Source organism: Gigantopelta aegis, chromosome 8 (assembly GCF_016097555.1).
Source record: "Gigantopelta aegis isolate Gae_Host chromosome 8, Gae_host_genome, whole genome shotgun sequence".
Lineage (NCBI taxonomy): Eukaryota > Metazoa > Mollusca > Gastropoda > Neomphalida > Peltospiridae > Gigantopelta > Gigantopelta aegis.
Window position 1 is genome coordinate 63,399,042 of NC_054706.1, and position 13,309 is coordinate 63,412,350.

The window sequence follows — 13,309 nt, forward strand, 5'->3', positions numbered from 1 at the left end:
TTAATACTTCAGTATGATTTACTATGATCATTCTTAACTTGATATAAACCAATATTTGAGTATAATTTACCCTAATATTGTTGCTCTCTAGTTAAATGTTTAACCAATGATAATTAAATTTCTGTTACATTCATTACAATATAACGTCATCCCATTGGTCAAGCCATAGCAATGGCAGTTTGTTCATTTCTCGATGAACGTAAACAAAATTACGTCGTCAGGGAATGTTATATCTGACGACGTCATTTTATATGGGTAAGTTGTCTTATTGAGCGTTATTGTTTATGGACCAAAAATAATTCAAAATAAAGTATGAACGTTTAATGTTATTATTAGTAGGTATGTTTTAAATTTAATTATAAGGATTGTCTGTTATTTCTTTTACGTTCATCTAGGTAAGAACAAAAAAAAAAAAACATTCGCAAACTTATGTGAGAACGGCGATTCACCCAATTTACACCTAATTAATCCCACATGAATAAATTAGTTGTGTCATTGAAAGTTCTTTTAACTGTACTGTGAGACCTTTTTTTAATATTCACTACAATAGACTTCTGTTTGGAATTTCTTCATCTCCAGCAATCTTTCAATGATGTATGGATAATCTCCTTCGTGTAGATTTTTTTTTTCATACCCAGATTAACGTAAAAGAAATAAGACAATCCTTGAAAGCATAATGCAATAAATATGATAGAAGTAGATGTAGATAACCCTGTGTTAAGTAGCTTCCAAAAGATTCATCAAGAGAGACGGTCTCTAAAAGAGAGGTGACTTTTTAATACAGGTCTTAGTGTACTGTATAGAGTGGTGTGGTATAATACAAAGGGATCCATTTAAGACAGGTGACTGCTTAATGAGCACGTTTGACTGTTTTATGTCTGTTTTATTACCCTGTTTGTACATACTCCTCCAAAAAACTTTTATCTTTCCAACAGTATGTTGACATATTTTATAATAATATCAATAATATATCATACACACATGCCTGTGCCAAATCCCAAAAATGTCAATACCATAAATTGAAACTGAACAGACATTTATCCTGCAACCACTGTTTCTATTCACAGAATATGACGACAGATAAAGTAAAGTCATATCCGTATAGTAGCAGGATATGACTCTTGCTGTCGCACACGCGACGTCACACGCATACATGTAGCTACATTACAAAATCACTCATTTGACCTCTAGGTCACCCTTACAATGTAGCTGAAATAACAGAAATCATAGCTGTTCTTTTTAATTTTTATGGTCTGCAGGATAAAGATAATAGCTAGTTAATGACGTCGGATATCGGCTTTATCCTGTTCAGACTGAATGAGAAATTTCGCTTGGCAGAGCCTCGTGGAATTTTCCGTTTTTACCTTCACAGGATAAAGCTGATTATATCCTACATCATTCACTAGTTATTCTCTTATATACCTCACTGCCATTGCAATTAAAAAATATCTCTTGATCATAAATTCCTTTTCTTTTCTTTTTTAGAGGGGGAGGGGGGGAAGAGTATTTTTATTAATAATAAATCTCGAATCTTATATATTTGCATAATTATGAAACATGAATATGAGAGCGAAGGGTTTTTATGTAACCGTAGACCAAAATGTTAGATTCACAATGTTTAACCGCTAATAGTCACGTATTAAATAAGGTACTATGTTGTAGTAAGGAAATCATTCAAACATTCTTTTCCTTAGTGTTACTGCCTATTAATAGTTAAACAATGAAACAATTAAAATTTCATCTGTTGTACATAGCTGTATTCTAATCATTATTAAAGTCACGAAACACTAGTTCCTGAGATAAATACTAATCCTATTTTGTATTAAAAGCATTTTGAGCTACAGGATAAAAAACCCACACAGGGATAACCAAGTCCCATGCTTACACAATTTTAGAAAAACATTGTTTTGCTTAATGACACTATTAGTGTACATTGATTTTGTTAATCATCGGCTATTGGATGTTGAAATATTTGGTAATTTTTTTACATATACTGTTAAAAAGTTAAATAGTTCAGACTCAAATCTTTAATGACATCACATACATTCACATGCAATTTGTACGGCAATGCCGTTTAGACTCAAAACATTTTATGACCATGAGGCCTGAAACTCAAAATTGATTAAATATGTGAAGCCATTGGGCTATTTCTCATTCCAGCCACTGCACCATGACTGGTATATCAAAGACCATGGTATGTGCTATCCTGTCTGTGGGATGGTGCATAAAAAAGATCCCTTGCTGCTAATGGAAAAATGTAGCGGGTTTCCTATGGCAATATGTTTGACATCCAATAGCTGATGATTAATAAATGAATGCATTCAAGTGGTGTCGTTGAAGAAAACAAACTTTAAATATGTGAAGAGATAAAAGTCATGTGCAATCTAAGGATATAAAAGTTATAAAAGCCAAAACTATTTCACACTTCCTAATAACTAAGGTCAGGGTCTTTCTAATTAACAAAAGCTTCTGCTGCAGATGGGGTTTCTTGTTTCCACTTTGGCTTCCAGTTTCATCTTGTTAAAACTGTTATGAATATTTGTCCACTGCTCATTAAGAGAACACCAGACTGTGGTGAAACTACCATGGAGAGTTCATTCCTAGTTTAGTGCCAAAGTCCAATCTTGCTCGTTTTTGTCTGCGTACAGACAGTCTGAAATAGTATGAAAGAAATATATAACTAGCGCAAGACATCTATTAGTTCTTCTAGACTTGTAGAACAAATTAATATAACAGATGCAAGTGATTTTTGAAAGCTATAGGTACATGTATCTTGCACAAACATCCTTTTCTTAAATAAAAATATTAATTTAAATAAAAATATGAAGTCAGCATCCTAGGTTTTTTGTTTTAATTCATGATGTAAAAATATTTTTACAAATTAAAATTCATCAATTTTATTTTAAATAGGCAATGCAATGAATATTCGTAAAAATTCAAGTTTGTTGATCTAGGACAATGTAACAGTTGTGAGAAACAGAACAAAATACAAAATCTTGAGTACAGTTAAATGCAAAATAAATTATGAAAATTATATTTTTAGAAATAAATATACCATAGCTTTCTTTCACATTTAAATTTGTTAAAATATTAGAATAATCAAAAGAAAATATATTCACAATTATGCATAATTCTGCAAAACAGAAAGCAAATTGTTACATTTAACTGATATCTTCATCTTGAAAAAAAAACAAAAAAAATATTTTGCTTAAAAAATATCCTTTTTTTCTCTCTCATAACAGCAGATATCTGAACAGCCTATAATTGTAACAACAAACTCATTAATTCTGAGTTCTTATTAATGAACAGGAACTCAATATGTGTGCTCAAAACCACAAACAAAAGACAGCACAAAGGTTTCTGTTGGCTCTTACTTGATTTCTCTTCGTTTGACCAGCTCATTAACAGTAACAATAACAACAGGCCATGCAAGGCCCAGCGCCCACACAGCAGGGTGCACCTTGGAAAGAGGGAGGGATTTCTTCACATACAAGTTCTGTACAAAAGTATCACAGGCAAAATACACTATCTGCACAACCAATCTGAAATTAAAAAGTTAAATGTTACTATAAAAAGTTTTAAAAGGTAAAGCTTGTTTTGTTTTAATGATACCACTAGAGCACACTGATTTATTAATCATAGGCTATTGGATGTCAAACCATTGGTAATTCTGACACTATGTTCTTAAAGAGGAAACACGCTACATTTTCCCACTAGTATTGAGTATCAAGGTATCTTTCATATGCACCATCCCACAAACAGCAGTGTTTCCCCAAGGGCCCATTTGGATCCTGCACCGACCCCATGAATTTCTTTCCTTTGACCGTAAAATTTGCAACCAGTAAAAAAAGAAAAGGATTCACTTTTCCGATCAATTCGCCGATAGGATAGCTAGCACATTGTTACTATAAAATGTCAGTCATGTGTCAGGACATTGGCCTTGGTCATATATGGAAGGAAATGTTTTATTTAACTACGCATTCAACACATTTTATTTATGGTTATATGGCGTCAGACATATGGTTAAGGACCACACAGATACATATGTTCCACTTTATGGGCTAATTTTTTTTTTCAATTAGCAGCAAGTGATATTTTATATGCACCATCCCAGACAGGGTAGTACATATCACGGCCTTTGATATGCTAGTTGTGATGCACTGGCTGGAATGAGAAATAGCCCAATGTGCCCGCCGACGGGGATCGATCCCAGATGACCGTGTATCGAGCGAGCGCTTTACCACTGGGCTACATCCCACCCTGGTCATATATGGTTAAGATATCAACTTTAATTCTGGCAGAAGCTGGGTTTGCATTTTAGTACCTGCTCCCGTCTATCTATAGCAGGTTTTAATGGCTTGGTGTGCAGGTGTATGACCACTACAATGACTTCTGTCTCACTAGCTATTAACAATTAGCCATTTACCCAAGGTTTTTGGACATCATGATCATCATCATCACATTTTTCAAATTAATTTTACTCTATTTGATTTGGGCTACTGGTCACAAAAATACTCACAAGCTCAGTGCTTGATTAACTCAAGCTTAGCTGTTAATCTATGTCCTGCTATACTGTACAATGTAATTACTGGTGTGTGTGTGTGTATATATATATACTCTTCAAAAAAAGAAACGCAAAAGGGTACAAATGGGTTATAACTCCGATTTTATGTTTCCTACCGGTTCATGCTTTGTGAATATAAGGTCATTTCATGTCCCAAACACATTCCCACGGTTACATTCGATAAAACGCAGCTACTGTACAATAAAGTTCCAAAATGTGAATATTCGCAAAAACGCAGCCACGTGCAAACCATGTCACCACTGCACGTGCGTTGTCTGCACATGCAACATGAACACCGACAGTATAAAAGTGCAGGGTGTTCGCTTGCCTGGCCTCTGTATCTGGCCGACAGTTGACAATCCAGGACATGCCACGTCTCAGTGAACCGCAGAGAAACAATGCCATCGGCCGACTAGACGCAGGCGAATCCAGAACGGCCGTTGCCAGGGCATTCCATGTGTCCCCAAGCACCATCTCCAGACTGTGGGACCGTTACCAGCAACATGGACCAACACGTGACCTCCCTAGATCCGGTCGACCACGGGTCACTACCCCCGGGCAGGACCGCTACATCCGGGTACGCCACCTTCGGGAACGATTGACTACTGCCACCTCCACAGCCGCAGCAATACCAGGTTTGCGCAGGATATCCGACCAGACCGTACGGAACCGCCTACGTGAGGTAGGAATTCGTGCCAGACGTCCAGTTCGAGGTGTCATCTTAACACCACAACACCGTCGACTCCGACTGCAGTGGTGCCAGATTCATCGACAATGGCCTCAACTGCGATGGAGACAGGTGTGGTTCAGTGACGAGTCTCGATTTCTGCTCCGACGTCATGATGGAAGATGTCGCGTGTATAGGCGTCGTGGTGAACGTTATGCGGCAAACTGCGTGCAGGAAGTGGACAGATTCGGCGGGGGTAGTGTCATGGTGTGGGCAGCCATCTCACACACTGGCAGAACTGACCTGGTCCACGTGCAGGGCAACCTGAATGCACAGGGCTACATTGACCAGATCCTCCGGCCACACATCGTTCCAGTTATGGCCAACGCCAACGCAGTGTTCCAACATGACAATGCCAGGCCTCACACAGCACGTCTCACAACGGCTTTCCTACAGAACAACAACATTAATGTCCTTCCTTGGCCATCGATATCACCGGATTTGAACCCAATTGAGCATCTATGGGACGAGTTGGTCCGACGCCTCCGACAGCGACAACCACAGCCCCAGACCCTGCCCGAGCTGGCAGCAGCCTTGCAGGCCGAGTGGGCCACCATCCCCCGGGACGTCATCCGTACTCTGGTTGCTTCAATGGGCAGGCGGTGCCAGGCAGTTGTCAACACACGCGGAGGCCACACCCGGTATTGACTCCAGATGACCTTGACCTTGGTGGTGTGTCCTATCACTTACTCACAATGGACTAGAGTGAATTGTGAACAATCCTGCAACATTTGGTAATTATCGGACTCACCATTCAATAATTAAATCAATTCTCCAAATGTTACGACAATGTGGTTTTGCGTTTCTTCTTTTGAAGAGTATATATACATGTATATATATATATATATGTATGTATGTATGCATGCATGTATCTTTATATGTATATGTATATGTATATGTATATGTATGTATATATATATATATATATATATATATATATATATATATATATATATATATACATTGTGTATATATATATATATATATGTAACATGTATATATATTTATCATATAATATCTTACATTTTCAGTGCAATCAAAGTATGTGATATTTTTCAGATCACATACTTTAAGAATTTGATAACTTTGCAAATTAGATGTAAATTAGTCGAGGTCTCGGCACTAGCTTTATTGACATTTAAGCAAACGTACTTGGGTGACACTCCATGACTGACGTATGCATTCATAGTCATCAAATAAAAACATTTCAATGGCAATTTGACCCTGAAAGCTGTCCAGCGTTCAGAAAACAAAAAACGTTAGGCATAACTTTAGTTTGATGTAAGGACATCAAAATGACATCATTCAAGTTTGACGTCATTTCCATTCAAAAATACACCGCACCACACATTCTTACATCTAGTAATGGCGGACTGGAATTAAAGTTGTGTGTACAGTTTACAAAAACACATTGTATTAAGCTTGAGCTTATATGATAAAGAGATTATTACCCTCGTGTATTTCGGTATCGTCAATATCATATATTAGGAATAAAAATAATGTATCATGCTCACCAGAGGCTCGCATAATACAATTTTTATTCCTAATATATGATATTGACGATACCGAAAAACACGAGGGTAATAACCTCTATATATATATATATAACATGACTATAATTTGATTGAAGACTGAGCCATAACGTTGAGCCATAAATCTTAATTAAAAACAAAATTAGTGCTTATATCTACTAACGATTCAAGAATACAGACCTGGACAAACACTTCACCTCTCCAGGCTGTCTGTCCAGGAGGTAGGTTAATGACATTTGCAAATTTATCGATGTATATCAGTCACAAATTTATCGATGTATATCAGTCACAAATTTAGCATAAAATAGCTTCGCTATGCTACACGCTTTAATCAGGGCTGCTAAAATGTTATAAAATCCACTGGCCATGGGATGAGTGATTTTTCAAATTTACTAGATACGATTAAAAATTCACTAGCCCTACTTTACTTTAAGTTAGTACAATTTTATTAATAGTAATAATGTCACCTAAAGAGGGAGACAGAGCTTAAAACACTAAGATTGGGGAATGGGGGCTGGGCAGGATATTAATATTTATAAAATAGACTTAAATACAGCACTTGTCAACTTTTTTTCACTAGCTCTCGGGCACAGCAATAAAGGTTATTTACTTGCACAACATTGAATATCACTAGGCATGGGAGTGGGGCTACCATAATGTAGAAGCTCTAGATTTTATCCAATTTATGACTGTTATACATCGATAAATTCACAAAAAATTACAAACAATTCTTATTTAGAGATTGGAGTTGTCTCAGAATTATAAACTGTTACAAGGGGGAGGAGGATATAAAAAAAAGGTAAAATTATGCATTATGTAACTGATGAATGACCTCATTCTTAGGTTGGAGGGGTCCTGGGAAATGAATCAAGTACATACACCACAGGTCCAATGCAATATTTATACCTACTGAGGTCAAATGAAGGTCGATCATGTTAGTTATTGTAAATCATAAAATATTAGCGATCTTGGAATTTATGGAAATCCAAATAAGTGACATATTAGCGACATAGAACTTTAGCGAGGTCATCATATCAGAAACTTATAACAAAGAATAAGCTAAGTCGTAAGTTCAGCTGAAATAATATATTTGACCAATTTTAACGTTATGCAGGTTACAGACAACTTAAATTTAGTCGAAAAATTAGCAGTAATGTGCAGGTTAACTATTGTTGTTTAGTATCCTTTTGGTTTGATCAATAGCATGTAACCAGTGTTGTATATTTAGATAATCACTAATAAAACAATCGCACATACATTGTTTTGATTTTTTGGGGACAGTCTGTTGTCCATCTCTTTAAATTCAGCATCATGAAATAGTAGCATCTTGTATTATATTCACTAACATTTCCTGATTTACAGTATTTTGGTTGTTACCAATACTATGTTTTGTGAAAATACATGCAAATTGGACTAGGACCACATTAAAAGTTTGAACTACACTGGTACTCACAGAGTCGGGGTAATGATGGACCACAGTCTATTTGTAAATGGAGGTTTCTTCCACAGATGATCAGACCAATGGACGTAACTCATAGAGATACATGCTGAAAACCAAAACAGAGCTACTGGTTATGTACAGTGATTAAACAAAATTCATTCAAATTTCTGCTGTTGTACATACATGTAGCATATACCAACAAAATCACCAACATTCTGTAAAAGGTATGCAAGTATCCACAACTAAATACATTGTAATAAACTCACAAACAAAAGCAACAATGATAAATAAAAAAATTCAGGCTTGTTTTATGTTATTTATTGTTAACAAACTGTTAAATTATGTACTATTTCTGCAGCTTTCTTTCTTAAATCAAAAAAGTTTGTTTTGTTTAACACCACCACTAGATTTATTAATCATTAGCTATTGGATGTCAAACATTTGATAATTCTGACTCGTAGTCACCTTGGTGTATCCATTCAATTTATAATTGGGTTTTTCTCATTCCAACCAGTGCACCACAACTAGTAAAAGGCCGTGGTATGTGCCTTCCTGTCTGTGGGAAAGTGCATATAAAAGATCCATTGCTGCTAATGGAAAAATGTAGCATGTTTCCTCTGATGACTACGAGTCATAATTACCAAATGTTTGACATCCAAAAGCCAATGATTAAAGTAATCAATGTGCTCTAGTGGTGTCATTAAACAAAACAAACTTTAACTTTATCCACCATTAAACCTAACTGGCCTCAGTGGCGCAGTGGTTAAGCCATCAGACTACAGGCTGGTAGGTACAGGGTTCACAGCCCGGTACCGGCTCCAACCCAGAGCGAGTTCTTAAGGGCTCAGTGGGTAGGTGCAAGGTCACTAAACCCTCTTCTCTCTCACTAACCATTTACCAGTGTTCGAGATTAACGGTATCCCGATATCCCAGGGATACCAGAATTTAATTTTGGATACCAGACTTCAAGAACCCAGTATCCCACCAGGATACCACATAATACTAAATTCTCAGGTGGGATACCAGATTTTGAAATGTTAGTATCCAACTGGGATACTGGCCAAAAATCTTAATCTCTAACACTGCTAACCAACTAACTACTAACCCACTGTCCTGTACAGACAGCCCAGATAGCTGAGGTGTGTGCCCAGGACAGCGTGCTTGAACCTTAATTGAATATAAGCACGGAAATAAGTTGAAATGAAAAATTAAACATAATTACATATCATATAACCAAATAATATTATCAGTATTGAAAACATTTCACTACCCAAAATGAGAGACGAGTTAGAACAATTCATAATAGCAACAAAGTTAAATGGACATTCCTGAGTTTGCTGCATTGTAAGATGTTTCCGACTAATAAAATATTTCTACAATTAAACTTACGTATTAAATATATTTTCTTGTTTAGAATATCAGTGTCTGTATATTCAATGTGTTTCTGGTCGTCTTAATATTTGTAAGAAGCCCAAACTGGATTTTATTTTCAAATAATTTTGTACGTACGAAAAAATTTATTTTAGGAAATAAAATGAAAATTAACCTAGTACAAATATGAGAATGATCAGAAACACATTTAATATACATCCACTAATATTCTAAACAAGAAAATATATTTAATATGTAAGTTTGTAAGTTTAATCGAAGAAACATTTTATTAGTCGATAACATCTTAAAAATTTCAGAAAACTCAGGAATATCCTATTAAGAAATCCAAATACTTACCATAATACAACACTAGTAAAAAGAGAACTATATTTTGTGCGAGTATTAATCCACCGGAGTATTTTTCATACCACGAGCTGAATATTTTTTGACTACTGCTATTCCCAGAGTCCCTGCAAACAAAAATACTAACATTTTACTGCCATTTTATTTTCAATTTGACTCCTTTCTGGATTGGAGCATTACTGGAATATGAACCAAGTACATACAACATAGTCCCAATGCAATATTTATACTGCAGTTTATAAGAAATTATCTCTGGATAAATAATTTGAAATGAAAATAATAAAATAATCAATATTATTATTTAGCTTCTTTTTTTTTTATCAAGAAAGTTATTAATCTCAGACTGATTTGGAAAGAAAAATAAAAACATTTGTAAAAATAAAATCTTAGTTGCTATTAGAAATGTCAGGAGCATCATCAATAGCACTTTTGTGTCATTGGATAAAAATTACTGCCATCAGTCAAGCTGCTCAACAATGGCAAAATGTATCTACCTGGTATATATTATCTGCTAGTATTTAACATTTGCACGTTTTAAATGTCTACATACAACAAAATAACCTTTCAGTTATGTTGATTTGCTGCAAATGTCACTTACAATTTTTTTTAATCATAGCCATTTCATCATTGCCATGGGTGACAAATTTTTAAGTTCAAGCACTGCATGATGTGTTGTTTATTTCTGTACGAGAATAAAAACCTGAATATGTAGACATCACAGAGGTTGTATGAGAAATAATACCTCAATATATAGACATCACACAGGTTGTATGAGAATGAATACCTGAATATATAGATATCACACAGGTTGTATGAGAAACAATACCTGAATATGTAGACATCACACAGGTTGTATGAGAATGAATACCTGAATATGTAGACATCACACAGGTTGTATGAGAAACAATACCTGAATGTACAGACATCACACAGGTTGTATGAGAAACAATACCTGAATATGTAGACATCACACAGGTTGTATGAGAAACAATACCTGAATATGTAGACATCACACAGGTTGTATGAGAAACAATACCTGAATATGTAGACATCACACAGGTTGTATGAGAATGAATACCTGAATATGTAGACATCACACAGGTTGTATGAGAAACAATACCTGAATATGTAGACATCACACAGGTTGTATGAGAAACAATACCTGAATATGTAGACATCACACAGGTTGTATGAGAAACAATACCTGAATATGTAGACATCACACAGGTTGTATGAGAAACAATACCTGAATATGTAGACATCACAGAGGTTGTATGAGAAACAATACCTGAATATGTAGACATCACAGAGGTTGTATGAGAAACAATACCTGAATATGTAGACATCACACAGGTTGTATGAGAAACAATACCTGAATATGTAGACATCACACAGGTTGTATGAGAAACAATACCTGAATATGTAGACATCACACAGGTTGTATGAGAAACAATACCTGAATATGTAGACATCACACAGGTTGTATGAGAAACAATACCTGAATATGTAGACATCACACAGGTTGTATGAGAAACAATACCTGAATATGTAGACATCACACAGGTTGTATGAGAAACAATACCTCAATATGTAGACATCACACAGGTTGTATGAGAAACAATACCTCAATATGTAGACATCACACAGGTTGTATGAGAAACAATACCTCAATACGTAGACATCACACAGGTTGTATGAGAAACAATACCTCAATACGTAGACATCACACAGGTTGTATGAGAAACAATACCTGAATACGTAGACATCACACAGGTTGTATGAGAATGAATACCTGAATACGTAGACATCACACAGGTTGTATGAGAATGAATACCTGAATACGTAGACATCACACAGGTTGTATGAGAAACAATACCTGAATACGTAGACATCACACAGGTTGTATGAGAAAGAATACCTGAATAGGTAGACATCACACAGGTTGTATGAGAAACAATACCTCAATATGTAGACATCACACAGGTTGTATGAGAAACAATACCTCAATATGTAGACATCACACAGGTTGTATGAGAAACAATACCTGAATATGTAGACATCACACAGGTTGTATGAGAAACAATACCTGAATATATAGACATCACACAGGTTGTATGAGAAAGAATACCTCAATATGTAGACATCACAGAGGTTGTATGAGAAAGAATACCTCAATATATAGACAACACACAGGTTGTATGAGAACTAATACCTGAATATGTAGACATCACACAGGTTGTCTGAGAAAGAATACCTGAATATGTAGACATCACACAGGTTGTCTGAGAAAGAATACCTGAATATGTAGACATCACACATGTGCTGTTCTGCCTCCCAGCAATACGAGTGTAGAGTGAGACCGAAACACAGGAGTGGAATGATCACAGACGGGAAGTACCGGAGAGCGAACTGCACGGAGAACTGTAATATCATCTGTAATGAATAGACAAATTATTACATCAGCAAAATGTAACACTTACATGTATATAACAAGCATTCTGAGAGTACTGCTTAAACAGTACATTACCCCTACCGGGCCCTACCAAGTGTTTAAACCAAATGTATATCGTCCAAGTTCAAGATAAATTTCATTTTTGACACAGCTATGGCCCTTGAATAAATTCTCATAAAAAAAAAATAATAATAATAATTGTGTTTTGTTTAATGACACCACTAGAGCACATTGATTTATGAATCATTGGCTATTGGATGTCAAATATTTGGTAATTCTGACATTAACAAGGAAACCCGCTATATTTTTCCATTAGTAGCAAGGGATCATTTACATGCACCAACTCATACACATGATAGCACATACAATGGCCATTTTTTCCCCATCGTGGTGCACTGGCTAGAACAAGAAACAGCCCAATGGGCCCACCGACGGGAATCGATCCTAAACCAACCATGCATCAAGCATGTGCTTTACCTCTGAGCTACGTCCCGCCCTTAGACAAATTATTACATGTGAGACACAGAATGAGTTTTGGAATAAGAAAATTCCCATTTAAAATATTGGTTTTCCTTTTGAAACTATCAAAATTAGACAAATTTTCAGCTCGATAGCTCAAGGCATTGCAAATAAAGTCTAAAAAATTATGTTTGGGACAGATGATAGCAGGGCACAATATTTCACGCGAACCGCTGTTCTGTTTGCATGTCGGTTACGCAAAATTAAATTTACGCGAACCACAAATTGGTTACGTCATGAACTGTAAACGTTCAGAAATTAAAACTTGCAAACTTCACGATTACAGGAAGTTTATTCATCCAGACATACTACTACTAGTACTAGTATTCCGACAAATGTT

General features: G+C 35.7%; 1 protein-coding gene across 1 annotated transcript in view; it reads right to left on the bottom strand.

Annotated features, from left to right (window-relative positions):
* Positions 1-354: 354 nt before the first annotated feature.
* Positions 355-13,309, bottom strand: part of LOC121378951 (transmembrane protein 94-like) — a 69,227-nt gene continuing 56,272 nt past the window's right edge. The window contains exons 24-28 of the mRNA XM_041507348.1: positions 12,295-12,431; positions 9,993-10,105; positions 8,277-8,370; positions 3,375-3,542; positions 355-2,653 (exon numbers count right to left, since the gene is read on the bottom strand). Of these exons, the coding sequence (XP_041363282.1) occupies positions 2,581-2,653; positions 3,375-3,542; positions 8,277-8,370; positions 9,993-10,105; positions 12,295-12,431 (585 nt within the window). The 3' untranslated portion in view covers positions 355-2,580. The remainder of the gene's footprint in view (positions 2,654-3,374; positions 3,543-8,276; positions 8,371-9,992; positions 10,106-12,294; positions 12,432-13,309) is intronic.